The sequence below is a fragment of the Halichoerus grypus genome, chromosome 13 (genome assembly GCF_964656455.1).
Source record: "Halichoerus grypus chromosome 13, mHalGry1.hap1.1, whole genome shotgun sequence".
NCBI classification, from domain to species: Eukaryota; Metazoa; Chordata; class Mammalia; order Carnivora; family Phocidae; genus Halichoerus; species Halichoerus grypus.
Window position 1 is genome coordinate 71,747,138 of NC_135724.1, and position 22,346 is coordinate 71,769,483.

The window sequence follows — 22,346 nt, forward strand, 5'->3', positions numbered from 1 at the left end:
ATCACAGATGGAAACCTGGAGACATAGGGGGGAAGAAAAAAACAGGAAGGGTAAATATGTGACTAAATCTAAATGAATATTAGCTGTATAAAACAAGAAAAAATAAATGTTTTGCAGATTTTAAAATATAAACCGAATTAAAATACCTTACAATAAGGGCATATAAGTGGGGAGGGGGACAGACAGAGTTAAAAGTGTTCTAAGGACCTTGCCTTGTTTGGGAAGAGGGCAAAAGGGCCAATTAACATTAGACTCTGATAAACTAAAGATACGTATTATATTCTTTAGGGCAATCACTAAAAGAAGAATAAAAGTTTGGGGAGGGGGAATAAATAAAATACTCAACTGAATTAAAAAACAACAACTTTATTTGAAGGTACTGAAAAGCTACCGAGGAAGTGAAAAAGGACAGGGCCAAGGTCCAGGAGAAGAAGGAGAAGCAGAGGTGAACTCTGCCTAACATGTGCGGCTGGATGGACTGCTGCCACCCTGGAAGCTTCACTGGCAAAGCCGCACCAAGGAGATGGGAACAGCACAGACCCCCACAGGGTATGCACACAGATTGCAGGGGACATCCACAGGCCAAATTTGCTTAAAAGACTTTGAATGAAAAGATTTGGATGATGTTCCAGATTAGGAAAGCCACAATGTTAGAAAAATGAAACAAGAAAGTTTGTAGTAAGGGAAGAGTTGAGGGCTTAAGAACCCACAACATTTCCCTTTTTAAAAAAATGCCTACAGGGGCGCCTGGGTGGCTCAGTTGGTTGAGCAACTGCCTTTGGCTCAGGTCATGATCCTGGAGTCCCGGGATAGAGTCCCACATCGGGCTCCTGGCTCAGCAGGGAGTCTGCTTCTCCCTCTGACCCTCCCCCCTCTCATGTGCTCTCTCTCTCTCTCTCAAATAAATAAATAAAATCTTTAAAAATAAAAAATAAAAAAATTTAAAAATGCCTTCATGTCAGTGGCTGCCAATTCTTCCTCTGAAATCTACCCTACACTGGCTGCTTCTCTCCAAACCCACCAGCTCCTGCATGTGTCCTTGACCCTGGTGGCTCCCCATTGCATCAGCTCTTCGCTCTTTTGTGCTGCCGCTGAAGCAATTTTAACCAAAACCTGCAGTAGGGGGCAGTGGCCCGTACACATTCTCTCGACTAAAATTTCACTCCCCTTGCCAATGCCAACTTTTTCCCCAGGTTCTGCCCTAGGATCAAGTCAATGTGGTCAGTCTCGACAGTGCCCTGAAAGAGGTTATCTACTTCTGGGCAAATATTTCTTTTCAGAGAGGGTCTTAGCCATCCTGGTTTACTTAGGATTCCTTCACACATTCATTTGATCAAACTAATATATGTTAGATGACCATTATATCATATGCCTGCTGGAGGCTTGGGGGGGTGTGGGGAGGGGAAGAATGTAACACATACCATAACAAAGGTTACACATGGGCTTAATACAAAACAAAAACCTAGAATGAACTCAGAGAAGTTTGGTGTTCTGAGCTAATACTACCTGGCTTTAGAGGGAAATACTCTTCCAAAGGTCATTCGAATCCACAAATATAAGAACTTCCTGGCCACGCATCTGAAAGAAGGAAAGAAAGGATATATACACATTTTAAAACTCCATTTGACTTATTTCATCAATTTTCTGGAAAGCAGAGGGAAACTAAGGTCCCCTGGGGAGAGATGCTAGCATGAGTCAAAAGGTGAATCACAGCTAATCTTGCATCAAATAGAGCATAGGATGGGACAGATTTATAAAGCCAAGATCAAGCAGATTGTTTTTATTATTTTTATTTTTATAAGTAATCTCTACCCTCATTATAGGGCTCCAACTCACAACCCTGAGATCAAGAGTCCTATGCTCTACCGACTGAGCCAGCCAGGCACCCCCCAAGCCGATTATTTTTGAAAAATATTTTCAATATAAAGTCTTTTGTCACTGAAGACTTCAGAGTTGAGGAAAAGGAAGTACATGATAATGCTTTTATTCGTATGATTCTTACTGCCTAAAACACCTAGCAAATGCCCACTTACCTGTCAAGGCTCATCTTCAATGCTTGCTCCTATGTAAAGCCTTCCTGGACCTTCCCCAACCCAAACACGGTGAGTAGCCTTGTACCCTCAACACTCTGATCCAACCGTTAGTAAATATAATGTTATGACACCAAATCACAGTAATCAGCTCACAGGGGACCTGTTGTTCCCTCTGCACTGTGAGGCCCTGAGAATGGGGACCATGTCTTATAGGATCCCAAGTACCTAGCACAGTGCCTGGTACACACACAAAAAAGGTGGCTTGTCTTGGCCAGTTTGTCTCCAGGTTCAGCTTGGAACACTCTTCTTCCTCCTACCCTTTATCTGGCTTATTCTTACATTAACCTTTAGGACTCATCCTAAACCCCACTTCCTCCAGGAAGGTCCTCTGGCTGCACTAGTGGGGCTGATCTAGCCATGTGGGCCTACAGCACCACATCCTCTCATCTTATAGCATTTATCATGCTTTCCTGGTGTGACTTAACAGTCTGTTAAGCCGACATGATTTTAAGCTTTCATGAGGTCATAGGCCAGGAATGTCTTATTCACCTTGTATGCTCAGCATCTAGCACAACACCTAGCCAAGTAGGCACCTGATAAAAATTTTTTTGTAGTTTTATGGTTTCATTAACACAAACACAATGTGTACAGAAGCTGTCTATTCATTTTCTTTGCTGCGCAGCCTGGCATTGGGATTGGTGGCTCTGATGGTCAGGTGGGCTGCTCTTTCCACAGTGGCTTTGTGGTTCTTAGAGGAGACACTGTGACCAATCCCTGCACCATAAGATTTGTTGCACATCCTCACCACTTCAACCTCCTTGACGCTGTGGACTAGGAACTTCCAGAAGCCACTGGGCAGCATGTGCTTGGTATTCTTGTTGCTCCCGTAACGTATGTTGGGCATCAAGATCTGGCCCTTGAATCTTCTGTGCACCCTACTGTCAATGCCTCTGGGTTTCCTCCAATTGCACTTAATTTTGACATATCTAGTGCCTCCTCAGGCAGCGCCAAGGAAGAGAAAGCCTGATAAATTTTTGTTGAGGGTGCCTGGGTGGCTCAGTTGGTTAAGCGTCTGCCTTTGGCTCAGGTCATGATCCCAGGGACCTGGGATCGAGCCCGGCATCGGGCTCCCTGCTCAGCAGAGAGCCTGCTTCTCCCTTTCCCTCTACTGCTCCCCCTGCTTGTGCTCTCTCTCACTTTCTTTCTCTCTTCTCTCTCTCTTGCTCTCAAATAAATAAAATCTTTAAAAAAAAATTTTGTTGAATGAATAAATGAATGCCTTTGATAGACCTAATCAAAAGTAGTGGAAAATGACAATTTTTCTCAGACTATGTTTGGACTTTTTCTGGAAGACTCTTTATAGCTTACACAGTGTGGGTACAACTAGAGAATGTGAATGAAAACACAGAATGACAGACTTTAAGTGTGCAGATTCCCAAATATCGTTTTCTTCTGAACATCCTGCCACGAAGAGTAGGCATCAAAGTCTCCAACTAATTGAGACAGAAGAATAGGAATCATCCCCTCATTTTCACCAGGGGAGAACAATGGAAAAGCCACTGCAGGCAGGTGACAACTTGCAAGCTCACCTGATACGCAACTCTCGTAACCGGTTCCTTTGGGTCCAACCACGTGAGGCATGATACTGAACTGGATGACTGGCACTAGGTATCTCACTCCGCATCCCAGAGAAGGCAGAAGACTTCTGGTTGGCCAGTATCTTTGGAGGATAAGTTTTCTTAACTGCACCATCCTTAAAAGACCTTAAATTTGAGGAGCAATGGGGAAAGGAGAGAATCAAATTATCTCTGCATGTGATGCAAATATCTTTTAATAAACAAGTGAAATAGATAAGCTCAATGAGACAGACTGATAGTAACTATGCTTCAAGGACAATAAGCAGCTCAGTCTCTGATAGAAATACCTGCCATTCACAATGGTGTGTCCAACATCCCTAAGGCTACCCCCTAGATTCAGTGATGATTAGATCGAAGGGCTCACAGGACTTAGCATATAGTTGCACTCATGGCTATCATTTATTACAGCAGGAGGGCATAAAGCAAAATCAGTAAAGAGAATAGGCGCATGGGGCAAAGGCTGCCGGAAATCAGGTGCGTGCTTCCAATGGTGGAGTCATGTAGGATACCGTTAATTCCCCCAGCACCGAATTATGTGAACACATATGAAATGTTGTCTACCAGGGAAGCTTATTAGAGACTCAGTGGCCAAAGTTCTTACTGGGGGATGGTCCTACAGGCACCCTCTGCCTATCACATACCAAAATTCTAGATTTCTAGAAGGAGAGCAGGTGCTCAGTATAAAACAAATTGCACAAACAGTTCAGGCACAGTTAACTACCCTTATCAGTCAGGGAACGGTGAGAACCCTCCTGAAATCTAAGTTTCTAGACACCAGTCAAAGGCCAACCTTGTAAGCAGGACTTTCTAAGGATAGCAGTCTCAGGCCTGCAATGTTAATTCTTTTTTGCATGAATGGAAAACAAACATAACAGAGAAGAGCAAAAAGGAAAGTGAGTTCTTTAAAAACACTGATAAAATTGACAAAAAGTCAATGAAACTGATCAGAGAGAGAGAGAAAAAGCCAAAAACCAGTATTAGGGGGGAAACACATCATTACAGATCCTAAGAAATATTGTAAACAACTCAATAAAAATAAATTTGAAGATATAGGTAAAATGGATAAATAGCTAAGAAACTAAAACTTATCAAAACTACACAAGAAGTATAAAATGTGAACAGTCCAATAACCATTAGCAAAAATAAACAGTAGTAAAAACCTTCCCGCAACAAAATCCTCAGGCCTAGATGGTCTTGCTGTCAAGTTCTACCAAAATGTAAAGAAAAATTCATGACAATCTCATCACATAAACTATTCTGAGAATTGTTTTATTTTTTTATTCTATTCTATTCGAGAAAGAGAGAGAGAGAACAGACGAGGGGCAAAGGGAGAGAGAGAAAGAGAATCTCAAGCAGGCTCCACACACAGCGCTCAGCATGGAGCCTGACATGGGGCTTGATCTCACAACCCTGAGATCATGACCTGAGCTGAAATCAAGAGTCACACACTCAACCAACTAAGCCACCCAGGCGCCCCCTGAGATTTCTTTTTTTAAAAAAAGAACACTACCTATCCCAAATCTACATAAAACCAGGTGGTTTTAGGAGACTAGCCATAACCTTAATACAAAACCTAACAAGGAAATTTTAAGAAAGAAAAATTTACATCAATCTCACTAATGAATACATATGTAAAAATTTAAACAAAGTATCAGCTAACTCAAGTCAGCAACACAGAAAAAGGATAATACAATATGATGGAAGCTTAATTCCAGAAAGGGAAGGTTAACATTAGAAAAATCAACCATTAAGACAATCATATAATCATTTCAATAGATGCAGAAAAGACAGTTGATTAAAAAATATTCAATATCCATTCATGACAAAAAGTCTTAAACTAGGAAAAGAAACCTTAATCTGATAAGGGCTACCTAAGAAAAACCTACGCAGATACCATACTTAAGGTGAAATACTGATAGCTTTCCCCTTTGAGATTATGAACAGGACATGTAAGACCACTTCTATACAACGTTGTACTGGAAGTTCTGGCTGGCAGAGCAAAGCAAAAAAAGAGAAATTATAAGTCATTAAGACTGGAGAGGGGGAATAAAGTGTCATTTTGCATATGACATGATTATGCATGTAGAAAACCCAAAAGAATCTACAGGTAAATTACTAAAATTTGTACAAGTCTAACAAGACTATTTGATACAAAAACAATATAAAAAATATATATACAGTTGATTCTTGTTATTTCCAGTATTATATTCTATAAAGCCACCTCAAATATTCTGTGTCATGGATTGGAAGAATCAATATTGTTAAAATATCCATACTATCCAAAGCATCCACAGATTCAATGTAATCCTTATGAAAATTCCAGTGGTATCTTTCACAGAAATAGAACAAATAATCCTAAAATATGTGTAGAGCCAAGAAAGACCCTGAAGAGCCAAAGCAATCTTGAGAAAGAACAAAGCTGGAGACACCACATTCCCTGATTTCAAATTATATTACAAAGCTATAGTTTTGTTTTGTTTTTTTAAAGATTTTATTTATTTATTTATTTAATTGACAGAGAGAGAGAGAGAGAGAGAGAGACAGCGTGAGAGGGAACACAAGCAGGGGGAGTGGGAGAGGGAGAGGGAGAAGCAGGCTTCTGGCTGAGCAGGGAGCCTGATGCAGGGCTCGATCCCAGGACCCTGGGATCATGACCTGAGCTGAAGGCAGTCGCTTAACCAACTGAGCCACCCAGGCACCCTACAAAGCTATAGTTATCAAAACAGTATGGTACTGGCATAAAAAGACACACAGATCAATGAAACAGACTAGAGAGCCCAGAAATAAACTCATGCTTATATAGTCAACTAATTTATGATAAAGGAACCAAGAACATACACAGCGGGGAAAGGACACTCTCTTCAATAAATGATATTGAGAAAACTGGAGAACTACATGCAAAAGAATAAAATTTACACCATACACAAAAATTAACTCAAAAGGAATTAAAGACTTGAATGTAAGACCTGGAACCATAAAACTCTTAGAAGAAAACATAGATAGTAAGCTCCTTGACATTGGTCTCAGTGCTGATTTTTTTGGACTTGACACCAAAGGCAAAGACAACAAAAGCAAAAATCAACACATGGAACTAAAACTAAAAAGCTTCTGCACAGCAAAGGAAACAATCAACAAAATGAAAAAGCCATCTACTGAATGAAAGAAAATATTTGCAAATCATATGTCTGATAAGGGGTCAATATCCAAACTATATAAAGAACTCCTACAACTTAATAACAAAAAACCCAAACAATCCAATTTGAAAATGGGCAGAGGGCGCCTGGGTGGCTCAGTTGGTTAAGCAACAGCCTTCGGCTCAGGTCGTGATCCTGGAGTCCCAGGATCGAGTCCCATATCAGGCTCCCTACTGAGCAGGGAGTCTGCTGCCTCCCTCTGACCCTCCCCCCTCTCGTGCTCTCTCTCTCAAATAAATAAATAAATAAATCTTTAAAAAAAAAAAGGGCAGAGAATCTGAATAGACATGTTTCCAAAGAAGACATACAAATGGTGAACAGGTACATGAAAAGATGCCAGTATCCCTAATCATCAGAGAAATGCACATCAAAACCACAAGGAGATACCACCTCACACGGGTGAGAATGGTTACATCAAAAACACAAGAAATAAGAACTGTTGGCAAGGATGTGGAGAAAAAAGCCCTTACACTGTTCATGGGAATGCAAACTGGTGCAGGCACCGTGGAAAATAATGAGTTTCCTCAAAAAATTAAAAAGAGACCTACCATATAATCCACAATTCCACTTCTGGGGATTTATCTGAAGAAGGAAAAAAAACAGTAACTCTAAAAGATATACACACCCCCATGTTCACTGCATTATTTACAATAGCCAAGACGAAGAAACAACCTAAGTGTCCACTGACAGGTGAATGGATAAAGAAAATGTGATATATATATATATCTATATAAATACATATATATATATATACACAACAGCATATTCTTCAGCCATAAAAAAGAATGAAATCCTGCCATCTGCAACAACATGAATGGCCTTGAGGGCCTTGAGGGCCATTAAATGAAACAAGTCAGACAGAGAAAGACACCATGTGATCTCCCTTATATGTGGAATTTTAAAACAGAACAAAATAACAAGCTTACAGACACAGAGAACAGATTGGTGGTTGCCAGAGGCAGGGGTGGAGGTGAGGGGTCAAAATGGGTGAGGGAGTCAAAAGCTACAAACTGCCAGTTATAAAATAAGTAAGTCATGTGGATAAAATGTACAGCATGGTGATATAGTTAATAATCGTATTGCATATTTGAAAGTTGCTAGGAAAGTAAATCTTAAAAGTTCACATCAGAAGAAAAAATTCTGTAACTATGTATGGTGAAAGATGTTAACTAGACTTAAGTGGTAAGCAGTTTGTGATATATACAAATACAGAATCATTATGCTGTACACCTAAAACTAACATAATGTTGTACCTCAATTATACCTCAATAAAAACTTAAAAAAAAGGGAAGGGCAGAGCATTCCTTGTTTCATCTCAGCTGAGAATGTGCCTGTTGAGCAACTCAAATTTTACAAGGCTCTACACATGTCCAAGAATGACCCCGAGAGCACTGAGAAAGCGCTGGGAGATTTGGGGGTTAAAATAAATTTTGGCGATTACATGAATTCACAAATTCAGAATCTACAAATTAGGATCAACTGTATGTATTTCTATAGACTAACAATAAACAAAAAATAAAGCTATTTATATACTGTTTTCAAACCACAAACACCAAGTACAGGAGTAAATCTAACAAAAGTTGCAGGGGCACCTGAGTGGCTTAGTTGGTTAAGCGTCCAACTCTTGATTTCGGCTCAGGTCATGATCTCAGGCTAGGATCGTGTTGGCCTCCCCGCTCAATGGGGAGTCTGCTGGTCTCCCTCTCCCATCGCACCACCCGCCCCCCCCCCACCGCCCCGCTCGCTCTCTGTCTCTCTCAAATAATAAATCTTTAAAAAAAAGTTATAAACATCTGGGGTGCCTGGCTGGCTCAGCCAGTAGAGCATGCAACTCTTGATCTTGGGATTATGAGTTCAAGTCCCACGCTGGGTAAAGAGCTTACTGGAAAAAAAAGTTGTAAACATTTTTATAGGGAAAATTTTAGGACTTACCAAAACAGTTATTTTTCCCAACGTGATCTATAGCTTCAAAGTAATCCCAATTAAAACCCCAACAGTTTTTGTTTTGCGAGATGGGGAAAAGACCTGACAAGTTGACTCTGAAGCTGATATAGAATTGCAAAGACCAAGACTAGCTTACAGACATTCTTTTAAAAGTCCTTGGTGAGGGGTGCACGGCTGGCTCAGTCAGTAGAGCATATGACTCTTGATCTCAGGGTCATGAGGTCGAGCCCTGTGATGGGTATAGAGATTTCTTAAAATAAAATCTTTTTTAAAGAAGTGTTTAAAAGTACGAGGTGAAAAACCTTACTTAGATCTCAGACTTACTGTAAAGCTATATAATCAAGCCATCATGATTTTGTAGCAGGAACAATTCAACCATAGGCATAAAGTAGAAAGCCGAGAAACAGACCTGAGCTTAAATGGACCTTTGATTAATGATAAAGGTGGCGCTGCAGAGAAGTCTTTCCAGTAAACTGTGCTGGCCCAACTGGATATCCACATGGAAAAAAAAAAAAACAACAAAAAAAACCTCATATGACAAACAAAAATCACTTTCTTTTTTTTTTATTAAAGATTTTTATTTATTTTTTGACAGAAAGAGACAGCAAGAGAGGAAACACAAGCAGGGGGAGTGAGAGAGGGAGAAGCAGGCTTCCCGCCGAGCAGGGAGCCCAATGTGGGGCTCGATCCTAGGACCCTGGGATTATGCCCTGAGCCGAAGGCAGACGCTCAACGACTGAGCCACCCAGGCGCCCCACAAAAATCACTTTCAAATGGTCTAGAGAAAAAAAAACGCAAAATAATAAAGCAATGAAGGCAATACAGAATACATTCATGACCCCAGGAAAGGAAAGATCCCTTAAAACATGATGGAAAAGATACATTAAAAAAAACATCATTTTTACTAAATTAAAGTTTAAAACACCGTAATTCATCAAAACATACCAGAGTGAAAAAAAGTGAGCCACAAAGAGGGAGAAGATATTTGCAACACATAAAACAGAAAGAACTCACATTTGGAAAAATAAAAATTCCTATATATCAATTGGGGGAAAGACTCAATATACATCTGAATAGAAAAATGCGATTAAGGGGGCGCCTGCGTGGCTCAGTCGTTAAGTGTCTGCCTTCGGCTCAGGTCATGATCCCAGGAGCTCTGCATCGGGCTCCCTGCTCCGCGGGAAGCCTGCTTCTCCCTCTCCCACTCCCCCTGCTTGTGTTCCCTCTCTTGCTGTGTCTCTCTCTGTCAAATAAATAAATAAAATCTTTAAAAAAAAGAAAAAAAAGAAAAATGCGATTAAGAGTTGAATATGTACTTCAGAAAGAGGAAATCCAGATGCCCCAAAACAGGTACTCAACAGCAACAGAAATCAGGAAATATGAATAAAAAGCACAGTAAGCTATGACTATATCCCCACCACAGAAGGACAGTGTTGGGGAGATGTGGGCCAACAGCACACCCATACATGGTCAGAACTTACTAGAAATACAAATCACTGGACATGACCCCAGATCTACTGAATCAGAACTCTGATGGTGGAGTCCAACAATCTGTGTTTACCAAGCTCTCCAGAGCATTCTGATGCAGGCTTGAACTTCAGAACCGCTGTGTGCCACACTATGCATATGAGAATCATCACATTCAAAAACTGGAAACAGCCCAAATGCCCGTCAACAGAATGGATAAACTGTAATATTCCTATAATGTATCATAGAGCAAGGAAAATGTGCAAACTACAACTATAGACAATAACATGAAGGAATCTTATAATCTTTAAAGAATCAAGACACAAAAGAATACATACAATATGATTCCACTTATATAAAGGCAAAGAGGCAAAACTAAACTATATTGTTTTGGAATGCATACTTAACTGGTAAAAATATAAAGAAATTTGAGAAAGTGATTACTATTAAGGTAGGACAGTGGTTTACTCTAGGGAAGAAGAAGTGGGTGTGATTAGGAAAGGATACAGAAAAAGGGACTTCGGAGGTGTTGACAACACACTTCATCGGTGTGATGGTTACATGTTTGTTTCAAAATGATATAATAAACAGTACATTTTATGCACCTTTCTGAATCTAAACTGTGTTCTAATTTTTTTTTTAAAGCAAACACATTCCCTTCTCAAGGTCCCACATCTGAAGCTGTAAAGTAATTGGAGAAAATAAGAGTTAGAGGCTACCGAGCTTCATTTTAAGCCACGGTTAATTTGCTTCAGAGGATGAAATGAGGCAGGCCTGAAGAGTGCTCTACAGAGCACAAGGGAAACACTGTCGGGGTGCTGATTCAGCTTTCAAGGATCCCTTTTCTATGGGATCAGCAGGGGCAGACCTCAGCAGCCATGCTGGAGCTCCATGACCCTTCTCCAAGTCCCAGTGGATTAGAGCAGGAGGAGAAATCTGACTCACGCTGGACTATCCAGATTCATCCACCCAGGAGTGAATTTTGAGCTGAGACACAGACTGAACGGGAGTTGGAGGCTGAAGCACCAATATGGCACCACTCAGGAGGAAAGGGCCAAACAACTGCCAGATAGGTCGCTCCCACCATACTCTGGCTTCTACCCTGCCCAAGGCCTAGTAGGTTCTATAAAAAATTTCTGTACGTTAGTTAGCATCATAGGTTGCAAGCAATCAGAACCCAAATCAAATAAGCATAAGGAAAAAAAAGTGTAACAACAGTAAGGGTCCTTCAACAAAACTGACAAGCCTTTAGCAAATTGCTAAAAGTAGGAATGAAAGAGAGGACATTACCACTAACTTTTCATAAATTGAAAGAATATAAAGGACTACTATGAACTTTATGCCAACAAATTAAATAACTGAGATGAAATGAACACATTCCCAGAAAAACACAAATTACCAAAATTGACTCAAGAAGAAGTAGAAACTCTGAATAGACCTATAACAAGCGAAGAAATGGACTTAGTAATTAAAATGTTTCCTACAAAGAAAACCCCAGGTCCAGATGGCTCCACTGATGAATTCTATCAAATATTTTAAAAATAAATGATGCCGATACTCTATAAATTCTTCCAGAAAATAAAGAAGGAATAAACACTTCCAAACTCATACTTTGAGCCAGTATCACACCCTGAAACCAAAGGCAGACAAAAATCCACACACACTGGGACGCCTGGGTGGCTCAGTTGGTTAAATGTCTGCTTTCAGCTCAGGTCATGATCCTGGAGTCCCAGGATGGAGCCCCATGTCAGGCTCACTGCTCAGCAGGGAGTCTGCTTCTCCCTCTGCCCCTCCCCGCTTGTGTTCTCTCTCACTCACTTTCTCTGTCAAATAAATAAATCTTTTAAACACACACACACACACACACAAAATATAGACCAATATCTAATAAACAAAACTATCAACACAAAAATCCTCAAAATATATTAGTAAACCAAATCCAACACATAAGAACCATACAAAAAACACCATGCCCAAGTTGGATTTATCCTAGGATGCAAGGTTAGTTTAACATCTGAAAATCAATGTAATATACCCTATTAATAAAGGACAAAAACCATAAGATCATTTCAACTGATGCAGAAAAACCATCTGACAAAATCCAACACCAGTCATGATAAAAATTCCCAAGATTCCCACAGAAAACTGATGATATACTAAAAACAAATGATAATTTGAGGATGTCCTATTTACAAAGGTGTGTGTGTAGGGGAACCACAAGGGAAAGTGCAGGAACCTGAAGCTAGTAGAAGCTAAGCTAGTGTCATCTCTAGGCCCAAAGGGATAAGAAGAGGAAATAATTACCAGAATGCAGAAGGAGAGTCAGAGACTCCTGCCTCACCAGGTGCTCTGTGAACTTCAGTGGAGGGACACAGCCAACCCAAAACATCTTGCAAGGAGGGAACCAAGGGAATAAATAAATAGTCTGGCCTCATTCTTCTCCCTCCCCCTACCTCCTGCCAGACCTCTTCTTTGGCCAATCCCATCAGTAAACCTTGGATGCCAATGAGCGGAGATTAGATATTCAGCACAAAGAGATAATTCCCTAGCTCTTGCACTTTGGAAGAATTCTGAACTAGAGCTTCAAGAACTAGAGCTGGTGTCTCAACATTGTTAGATCTTCCTGCTTCTCTCAGTGCGCTGCCTCTGCTTGGTGGATACTGTAACTGCAACCTCAGGAATAGAGAGTAACCCTCTCTTTAGAGAAAAACCCCTGATTAGCCTATGCAGTCACGTGCCCAGGGCAGTGGGACACTCATGACTGGCCAGCTACAAGCCATATATCCACCCCTGTGAGTCTGAGGTTTATTAGTAAACAGCACTCTTTCTTGTAAATTCCTTCCTTTTGTCAAGGTTAGCCAGAGCTGGATTCTGCTATTTGGAATCAAAAGAACCTTCATCTAGGCTGAAAGTAACCATGATCAAAAGCAGGAGAAAGATCCAAAATACAGTCAGCCTTGGGTGTTAGAACTTCCAACCTCAGGATTTCCCAAACACCAAAAGAGGCATCTTTGGGGAAAAAAACTACTGGGGAAATGGAGGGCCCAGAGCACTGTCCAGCATCCAGACCACAGCTACTCCATCTAGCACCATGAACGGCAATTCCCAGCGCTTCCTTCCTGGTGCCCACACTGGTGTTCCCACTACCTATGAGATGCTCAAGGAGGAGCACAAGGTGGCTGTACTCCGGGTGCCCTACAGCTTAGCTCCCACGGTGACCACCATGATCCACATCCGCTGCAAGATGTTGGTGCCCAACCACATCATCTGGTCTCTCTGCAACACAATCTTCATGAACTTGTGCTGCCTGGGTTTCATGGCATTCACCTACTCCATGAAGTCTAAGGACCAGAAGATGGTGGGTGATGTGGCTGGGGCCCAGGCCTATGCCTCCACCACCAAGTGCCTGAACATCTGGGCCCTGGTCTTAGGCCTCCTTCTGATCATTGCGTTCATCAATATTTCTTTTTTAAAGATTTTATTTATGAGAGAGAGAGAGAGAGAGAACATGGGGGGGTAGAGGAAGAAGCAGACTCCCCACTGAGTAGGGAGCCCAATGTTCATCATTATTTTTCATCATTATTTTTGCCACTGGCTCACTGATAATTTTCTAAGCAATTTCAGAGAACATAAAACATTATGGAAGCTATTAGCAGCTGCCCATGGCCTGAGGCTGTCACTCCTATCACAGAATTTTATATACATGTCAGTCTGCAATTGAATTCAATAAAGTACTTGTGTGTGGGGAGGAAAAAAAAAAAGAACTTCCAAACTCAGCAAAATCATCCTCATTCTTGCTCAAAATCATAATTTTAATGATGGATATTTCCACACAAAATGGTTTTGAACTCTAACATTACGTATGAAATGTACATTACCCTCTAGATGAGAAACCCAAAATATCAACAAAAAAATCCTTACCCAAAGTTCCTTTCTCGCCACTTATGATTTAGGAATGGGTCACAATTTCAGTTATCTTTTTTTATTAAGTCCTATCACTCACCTGGAGTCCACCTTCCTCTGCATTCTCTGCTTACTTCTCTTTTGATGGAAATTTGGCAGTGGCCTGATATACACTTCTCAGTGAGCAGATTCTTCATGAATCAAAAAGTCTTTTATCTTCCCTTTTTAACTATAAAAAAAGAGGGAAAAGGAGAGTAAATTATCTGAAGCCTCTTAGGAGCCACATTTCTGAACAGCTACATGCTAGCTCCTAATCTCTTCTTAATTCAACATTAGATGAACATGGCAAGTCTATGAAATTTTTTTAATTGCATTTTGAGAGACTATGGACTCCGAGAAACAAACGGAGGGTTTTAGAGGGGAGGGAGGTGGGGGGATGGGTTAGCCCGGTGATGGGGGTATTAAGGAGGGCACGTATTGCATGGAGCACTGGGTGTTATATACAAACAATGAATCATGGATCACTACATCAAAAACTAATGACGTAATGTATGGTGACTAACATAATAAAAAAAATTTAAAAATTAAAAAAAATTAAAAAATAAAAAGTTATTTTATAAGAAAGGAAACTGGGAGGAGAGAGAATGACACTCAAAAGGCTATAACTAACTGGCTCATTCTTCTTATCCAGGTGATGCTCTAAGACCTCCGACTTCCCTTCACAGGAACACTAGGAGAGGCCTAGATTTCTTATTTTTTGCCTAGATTAATTTTTTTTCGCTGTCAATGTTACCTCTAAGAATATCCAGGGAGTTTTGGTCAAAAGTAAATTACCGTGTACAGTTCCCATTTTCATTTGGTGATAATTTCTACCAGTAATATTCATTATGAACCAATAAGCAACATAGTTTTTATTTATTTCTTAGCACAAAGAATAGCAATGTTGTGGGTTGGATTGTGTCCCCCTAAAAGAAGTCCCAACTCTGAGTACCTATGAATTGACCTGATTTGGAAATTGTCTTTGCAGATGTAATTAAGGTGAGGTCACACTGGAATAAGGTGGGCCCTTAATCCAGTATGACTGGCATCTTTATAAAAAGAGGGGATGAGACTGAGGGACAGATACACACAGAAAGGAGAATGCCATGTGAAGAAAGACATACAGGGAGAACAGCATGTGATGATGAAAGCAGAGACTAGAAAGATGTGTCCACAAGGTAAGGAACACCAAGGACTGCTGGCAACACCAGAAGCTAAGAGAAACGCATTAAACAGATCCTCCTCCAGAGCCTCCAGAAAGAGGATGGCCTGTTGACATCTTGATGTCAGATTTCTAGCTTCTGGAACTATGAAACAATACATTTCTGGTGTTTATAAGCCACCAAGTATATACTATTTTGTCAGAGCAGCCTTTGGAAACTAATTCAAGTAGTAACAAAAAGGAGTAAGATTTAAGTACATGGTGGAAGAAAGCTAATAGGGTGGACTTATCTTATGTTGAGTAATTGTGAGGTATTTATAAGACATTCATTCTAAAAGAATGAAATCACCCTTTATATTTCAATGACAATCAGAGAAGGAATTAGCCAGAAAAGAAAGTTAAACCATACAAAACGAATAGACCTTACTGAGATCAAACATTTGTCCTCCTTGTCTTTCTGGTATCACACTCCAAGTAACAAAAGTCACCATTAGTGACTATTTCCGTAAATAAAGGATATTTCAAACAGGGATTTTTGGCTAAATACTGCTATAATAAATGAGTCACCGCCTTGGGTTCATGTCTTGTTGTAATGATTAATGATTCTCTGGAATACCTACAGAGTGGGATACCAACAAGAAGCAGGCCCACAGAATCTCAGAAGAGCTCAGAACTAGAAGGAACAAAGGAATGGCTCCCAGAACTGAAGCCACAAGCCACAAATGAGGGGACTGAATGAAAGTCTACATGGTGAGCATTTGGGGCCACTGGTCTCCTTCCCAACCCTCCCAGGCAGGGTATCCAGCTCCTTCTCCACACCTTGCTTCCAGAATTCTGGCAGTTCGACTGGTACCTCCCAGTCAGGAGACTGGAAGAACCTTTGCAGAAGAAGCTAAAAACTAAAAGCCCTCAAGATTCTCATATCTGTTCCCTACCTCCCTCAATGAAAATGCACGCTCGCCCCTAGAGAGAAGCTCACAAACCTGCAAGTCCTGCTCAGACACTGGGAGCGTCTAACTAATTTCTCAGTTGCTGACAATTAAGTATGAATGGACAATCAAGAATCACAAGAGATTTGGATGTGACCTCCAACAAGAAAGAGACCAAAGCAAATGAAGAAATCTGAGGAAGTCCATGACCTGTGATGTACTCCTGCCAAGAACTTGAATCTAAATATCATCAAGCATCATCTACAACTAAGTACCAACTTACCAAAAATATAGGGAATAAAAATGATTCTGCAATCAGCAAAATCGATGATGTAGGAAACTTCAAAGGACTAACGACCCAGTTCCTTCAACAAATAAACTGCAGAGCAAAGAGGGGAAACTTACACATTAAAAGACACTTAAGATGTAGATCAATCAAATGCAATGTATGGACTTTGATTTTGGATCTTGATTTTAACTAACTACAAACCAACTGTCAAACAAAAAATATGAAACAATCAGGGAAACTTAAACTTTAAAATTTTTCTATTCTAAAAAATATTTTAATGAGTTATTAAAGAATTATCATTAATTTTTTGGGGGGCGCCTGGGTGGCTCAGTTGGTTGGGTGTCCGACTCTTGATCTCAGCTCAGGTCTTGATCTCAGGGTTGTGAGCTCTGAGCTCAGCATGGAGTCTGCTCGAAATTCTCTCTCTCCCTCTCCCTTTGCTCCTCCCCTGGCTCATGCACACTGTCTCTCTCTAAAATAATCTTAAAAAAAGAAAAGAAAAGAAAAGAAAAGAAGAAAGTCTCTCAAAACTGAAGGATGCAAATCCTCAGAGAGGTCCTGCAAGAGGCCAAATGTCAGAGATCAAACACTTTTTCCCTGTGCAAGGAGAAAAAGTTTAAGCTATCCCGTCCTTTTTTTTTTTTATTAAGATTTTATTTATTTATTTGGGAGAGAGCATGAGAGAGCACAAGCCGGGGGAGCTGCAGAGGGAGAGGGAGAAGCAGGTTCCCCACTAAGCAGGGAGCCCAACGCAGGGTTCGATCCCAGGACCCCACCACCCCGGGATCATGACCTGAGCCAAGGGGAGGGATAGACGCTTAACTGACCAAACCACCCAGGCACCCCTAAGCTATCTCATTCTTGAGAAGTTACAGGAAAACTGGATGTTGTCAAAATTAAAAATAGTTGTGTTTCAAAGGACACCATCAAGAAAGTGAAAAGACGACTCACTGAATGCGAGAAAATACTGGCAAATCTATTAAGAGACATATCTAGATTATATTTTTAAAAATTCCTATTACACAGTAATAAAAAAAAACCCAATTTTAAAATGGACAAAGCATGTGAATAGACATTTCTCAAAAAAAATACATAAATGGCCAATAAGCACATTATAAGATGTTCAGTATCAGGGCACCTGGGTGGCTCAGTCGTTAAACGTCTGCCTTCAGCTCAGGTCATGATCCCACGGTCCTGGGATCGAGCCCCACATCGGGCTCCCTGCTCAGCGGGAAGCCTGCTTCTCCCTCTCCCACTCCCCCTGGTTGTGTTCCCTCTCTCGCTCTCTCTCTCTCTGTCAAATAAATAAATAAAATCTTAAAAAAAAAAAAAAACCAAGATGTTCAATATCATTAGCCATCAGGGAAATGCAAATCAAATCCCAATGAGATAACCATTAGGATGGCTATAATCAAAAAGAAAGATTGGGGCACCTAGCTGGCTCAGAGGAACAGGCAACTCTTGATCTCAAGGTCGTGAGTCCGAGCCCCACATTGAGTAGAGATTATTTCAAAAATTAAACTTAAAAAAAAAAAAAAAGACAAAGATAATAACAAGTGTTGGTGAGGATGTAGAGAAAGTGAAACCCTCAGACACTGCTGGTGATAATGTAAAATGGTGCAGCCACTTTGGAAAACTGGCAATTCCTCAAAAAGATAAATATAGAGTTACCATTTGACCTAGCAGTTCCATTCCTAGGTACATAGCCAAGAGAACTTAAAACAAATGTCTATACAAAAACCTGTATATGAATGTTCACAGCAACATTATTAATAATAGCCAAAAAAGTGAAAGCCCAAACGTCCACCAACTCATGGATGGACAAACAAAATATGGTATATCCACACAATGAAATATCATGCAACCATAAAAAGAAATGCACTACTATTACATGTTAAAACATGGATGCATACTGGCACATGCTAGGTGAAAGAAGCGAATCACACAGGACCATGTATCATATGATTCCATTTATATGAAATGTCCAGAACAGATAAATCTATAGAGTCACAAAGTTAATGCCTGGCTGCCTAGGGCTGGAAGGACTGAAGGGAAATGGGGAGTGACTCCTAACATTAAGGGTTTCTTTTCAGGGTGATGAAAATGCTCTAAAATTGATTATGGTGATGGTTGCATAACTGAATATATTAAAAACCACTGAAGACTTTCAATTGGTGAATTGTATTCTATGTGAATTATATTGCAATAAAGCTGTTAAAGAAAAGGAGGAAGTAGAAGCAGTAGTTATTAAAGGAAAATGTATCCCCAAAACCAAGGAAGCAAATAGAGGGAAAAAAAAGGAACACAGGCAACAGCAAATTCAATATAAGAGAATAGCAAAAAGAAGCAAATCCCAGGATAGATGTGAAAAGAAGTTTCTGGATTAGAACTGAGTACAGCAGGCACAGAACCACCAGATCAGATTAGAACAGAGGAAGATCTCCAGGAAAAAGATGAAATGGACAGTTTTGAGAGTAATTTTGCAAAAAATTTAGATAGGCATATGTGAAATGCTGATGCATTCAGGGGAAAAAAATTTAATGACCTGTGCATGAGTACTAGGCAAATGAGAAAATAAGATAATTATTCATTTTCAGAAAAAAATAATGGGATGTACAAGAAAGAACAGTTGCAGTACTCTGGTATAGCTGTGAAATGTTATATAACACTGACCACTTATCTTCCACGGATAACAGTCAACACTTTATGTGTAAAACTAAAAAATCAGGAAATATTGCCCGTAAGGATATATACTTCCAACTCATAAATAAGATCAGGAGAAACTGCTAGCAGAACGGAAATTATGACTGGGGCGTGGGGCTATTTTCTATTCTAAGCTTTTTTTTTTTTTAAGATTTTATTTATTTGACAGAGAGACAGCGAGAGAGGAGGGCACACAAGCAGGGGGAGTGGGAGAGGGAGAGGCAGGCTCCCCGCGGAGCAGGGAGCCCGATGCGGGGCTCGATCCCAGGACCCTGGGATCATGACCTGAGCCGAAGGCAGACGTTTAACGACTGAGCCACCCAGGCGCCCCTCTACTATAAGCTCTTAATATTGGTTTTTAAAATCATGTATGTTAACTTGAAAAATTAAATAACTTCTTAAAGAAGTTTCTACAGGGGGCACCTGGGTGGCTTAGTCAGTTAAGCATCTACCTTCGGCTCAGGTCATGATCCCAAGCCCCGCATCGGGCTCCCTGTTCAGCCGGGAGCCTGCTCCTCCTGCTTATGCTCTTTCTCTCTCTCTCGCTGTCAAATAAGTAAATAAAATCTTTAAAAAAAAAAGTTTCTACAGTACTTCGCAGCTGCTAACAATGACTGAGAAATCAGTGATCCTACTAAAGAAAAGCAAGGAAAGACCTAAATTTATATCTTAAGCATCCAAAACAGTTTCAACTACTTCTTCCAGGAAGCCTTGCCTGATACCTCCAAGCTTCATATTTGCATGGCACTTGGGCGGGTACCATGAGATCTAAAACGAATAAATTAAAAAAACAAAAAAACACTTATGTAGCGGGTACTCTCTGTCAGGTATAGATAGTACTAAACATTTTTCATTCATAACCTGCCTTTTAACAACCACCCAAACAGGTGGTAGCCATTTCATTTTATAGACGAAGTACCTAATTGAGGTCATTAGCAAAGAGGTAGGGCCGGACTGGTACTCAGGTCCCTAACACCATTCGTTCAAATATTTACTATGCATCTACACAGGCTGACAAGAAACCTGAACTGCCTCCCATGAGATAATAAAGAAGCATTTATCTCCCGCTGCCGGTGAGGCTTCACTGTTGTTGACCTGCTGGGCCCTCTGGGTTCAGATGAGGCCTCCCAGGTTTGTGCACACTAGCCCCGGGCCTGGCCACGCAGCAGGGACCCAGAAACTCCTGATTCGGATCCGCGCATGCTAATGAGCCTTGCATGGATGCAGGCACCGGCGGCCCGCCTGCCGCGCACCAGACGCGCGGGAGGAAGCGGCGCCCGGAGCCCGGGCGACTAGACGCTGACGGGAAGCAGCACCCGGCAAGAAGGACGCAAGCACCATGCTGGGCGAGGAAGGCGGGCTCCGAAAATCCTGCGCACTCTCTTCACACCTCTTGCATTCCCAGATCACAGTCCGTGGATAGGCAGCATCGCCTGCACTCCTAGAGAAGGAAGCGGAGGCCCCAAGGGGAGAGTCCACAGGGACGTGCGCTCGCCGCTGGACTCCCAATCGAGGAGGCCGAGCCACTCAGAGGCTGGAGACGATGCGACCGGGCCTCATACCTGACAAGCCGAGCACTCCGGCCTCGCGAAGTCCCAGCAGGAGTTGGCAGCCGCGGCCCGCGCTCGTCCGACCCGCAGGGCCCACACCCCCCTCAGCGCTTCCCGCGTCTCAGCACGCGTGTCTCGCGCCGGCCCCGCCCCTGTCTCCACGGCGACGCGGCGTGCGTGTGACACGCCCCTCCAGGGACTCTGGAGTTCGCGCAGCCTCAGTCCGATAGGTGACACGCCTCCCTCTGGCAGCCGCAGAGCACCGGCAAGGCTGTGTTGGCCCCAAAGTGCGCGGATGAATACGCCGTCTGTGCAACCTCAAGGTGGGCTTTCGGACTCCTTAGCCCACTCGCTTCTCTCAGAGCTCAGCTTCCTACAGCCACTCTTAGACAAGAGAAGTAGGAGTTATTTCGAATCGGATTTCCGAGCTACGCCTCACGCGGCAGGGACTATGGATGAGGCCCACGCGGACGAAGGTCCTCCTTCCCCCCACTGCCAGGCTCCCGCGTGAGCCTCTCTAGCTCTTGGTTCTCCATGGTTCCCAGCCGGTGCGAGCCAGCCCCTAAAGAGTAGGGCGCGCGCATGCGTGGACCAGGGAGGTTGTCAATCTGAAGGGCAAGGGATATGTTGTTCCGCGGCCCCCGAATTTAAATTATCCCAGGCTGGGATCTTCTCTGAACCCTTCCTTAAAAAAATGTAGTTAAGCACTAATTGTTAGTAAATAGTCGTTCATTTTTTTAAAAACTCTTTTTATCTTTTAAAAAATAGGAGTAAGGGAAGTTAGGTGGGGCACTTTCATATGCTTTTCTCCTGCGCTTTGTAAAACATTTGAAAGCACATGAGATTTTTGGTGGAGACAGCAAAGGCTAGCATTATGTACTTAAATGCTTGAAAGATTTTATATTACAAATATGAGGTAAAATAACTTGTTGGGTGTACTGGGATTAAAGTCACACAGGTAGTTTGCATTTTTACTCTATTTTCTACATATGCTAATTTTTGTTACTAAAAAACAGGTGTTTAAAAGAAGTTCCACTTTAGCAGGACACGGGAACCAATCTTTTAGGGATGACTAGTGAGTTTCAAAGTCCTAATTAACACTAATATTTACTAACTGTAAAATTAGTCTTATAAGTACTTTATGCTTTCTAGATGATTTGCTGATGCTTTATTCCTGTCATGTACCTTTACTACCGTCAACTTTGACTAATTTAGGAAGGGATGAAAGGCATTTTCGAATTATTAATGCAAATAATTACTCCTGTCAGGAAAGATTAGAACAGTATAGAGTAACAACAGCTAGTGGAGCAGGACTTACTCAGTTGGCTCTGTTTTAAGTACTTCCCATAAATAAAATCAAACATGTAAAGCACCAGAAAGGGTAGAGGCTCTGCAAAGAATTTGTGTGGTCTTCCAAAAGTCCCTTAATTTCTTTATAGTCCTTAACCTGAGTACATTATGCCACACACCTGTGAAACTGTTCAACTCTTCTTAGA

The 22,346-nt window shown here is 41.4% G+C and overlaps 1 protein-coding gene across 14 annotated transcripts in view; it reads right to left on the reverse strand.

Moving 5' to 3' along the window:
- SFI1 (SFI1 centrin binding protein) overlaps positions 1-22,346 on the reverse strand; it is a 97,076-nt gene that overhangs the window by 72,125 nt on the left and 2,605 nt on the right. For 3 of the 14 annotated variants that reach the window (XM_078060738.1, XM_078060736.1, XM_078060737.1), the window contains exons 2-5: positions 14,279-14,407; positions 7,413-7,446; positions 3,623-3,796; positions 1,507-1,578 (exon numbers count right to left, since the gene is read on the reverse strand). In XM_078060738.1, the coding sequence (XP_077916864.1) occupies positions 1,507-1,578; positions 3,623-3,796; positions 7,413-7,446; positions 14,279-14,375 (377 nt within the window). In that variant the 5' untranslated portion in view covers positions 14,376-14,407. The other 11 variants (XM_078060743.1, XM_078060741.1, XM_078060742.1 and 8 more) reach the window with 9 other exon arrangements.